Source organism: Tenrec ecaudatus, chromosome 7, assembly GCF_050624435.1.
Source record: "Tenrec ecaudatus isolate mTenEca1 chromosome 7, mTenEca1.hap1, whole genome shotgun sequence".
NCBI classification, from domain to species: Eukaryota; Metazoa; Chordata; class Mammalia; order Afrosoricida; family Tenrecidae; genus Tenrec; species Tenrec ecaudatus.
Window position 1 is genome coordinate 68,448,016 of NC_134536.1, and position 1,373 is coordinate 68,449,388.

General features: G+C 39.8%; 1 protein-coding gene across 1 annotated transcript; it reads right to left on the reverse strand.

The window, feature by feature from the left end:
• Positions 1–264: 264 nt before the first annotated feature.
• LOC142452799 (thymosin beta-4-like) lies at positions 265–784 on the reverse strand. The gene has a single exon (XM_075554009.1). The coding sequence runs from the start codon at positions 720–722 to the stop codon at positions 588–590; it is 135 nt and encodes a 44-aa protein (XP_075410124.1). The 5' UTR covers positions 723–784; the 3' UTR covers positions 265–587.
• Positions 785–1,373: the final 589 nt, after the last annotated feature.

Consider the following 1,373-nt stretch of genomic DNA (forward strand, 5'->3'; position numbering starts at 1 on the left):
AGTAGTCTGATAGACTTCTGTTTGTTGACCTTATAATCTGTCACTCTGCCATATTCCTAGCTTATATTATATTGATGAATTTCCTTCAATTCCTATCTTCTCAAATGTCTTAAACAGGAATTGGTGTTGGATGTTGTTGAATGCTTTTGCTGCATCCATCAATATTATCATGTGGTTCTTTTTTTAGGTTTTAAAACTTTTTATTTGCATATTAAAAATTGTTCATTCCAGTAATTAAAATCATTTGAACAAAAAAAATGGCACTCCGATTAAACTGCATTTTATGCCTGCAGAACACCTTGGACCAGCTTTGCTTTTATTCTAGATATTTATTCACTGTCGCCCCACCCAGCTCCTTCCTTCACCAACATGCAAGCTCTCTTCCTTCCCTGCCAGCCAGCCAGGCCCACAGGAGCGGCAGGCGCGCCGCCTTCGTTGTCAGTAGTTCTTTGATGTGAAAAGGGGCAGCGGGGTCATTTAAACTTGATCCGACCTCTTTGCATCTTACAAAGTTAAACAGCTAAAAGAAGGAAAATAAGAAGGCAATGCTTGTGGAATGTACAGTGCATATTGGCGGCGCCGCCTCATTACGATTCGCCTGCTTGCTTCTCCTGTTCGATCGTTTCTTTTGAAGGCAGTGGATTTTTCTCTTGCATTTCCGTCTTCTTCAATTTCGACTTATCGAATTTCTCGATCTCGGCCATATCGGGTTTGTCAGACATGGTTGCAGAGGAAGCGAGAGAGGTTCGAGAAGAGTGAAGTCCGTGTGCTCTAGGGCTGATGCCGAGTTATCTTGTGGTTCTTATAATGTTTTCATGTCAATGTGGTGAATGATACTAATGGTCTTTTGTATCTTGAATCATCTCTGCATCCCAGGTATGAATCCCTCTTGGTCATGGTGAATTATTTGTTTTATATACTTTTGTATTCTGTTGGCCAGTATTTTGTTAAGGATTTTTGCATCAATGTTCATTAGGGAAATTGGTCTGTAGTTCTCAATTCTTGTGGGGTCCCTGCCCAGTTTAGGTATCAGAGTTATACTAGCTTCATTGAAATAATTTGGGAGTTTTCATCTTTTTCTATGTTCTGGGAGAGTTTGTATAGGATTGGTCTCAGTTCTTCCTTGAATGCTTGATAGAATTCTCCTGTAAATCCATTTGGTATGGTGGGGATTTTTGTTGGTAATCCCTTGATAACCTTGCCTATTTCTTCTATTGGTATGGGTCTGTTGGAATTCTTGAAGTCCATCGTGGATAGTCTAGGGAGGGATTATTTTTCCAAGAATTTGTCCATGTCTCCCAAGTTTTTGAATTCTTTGGAATACAGTGCTTCATAGTCCTGTGTAATTATCCTTTTGATTTCACTAGGGTCCA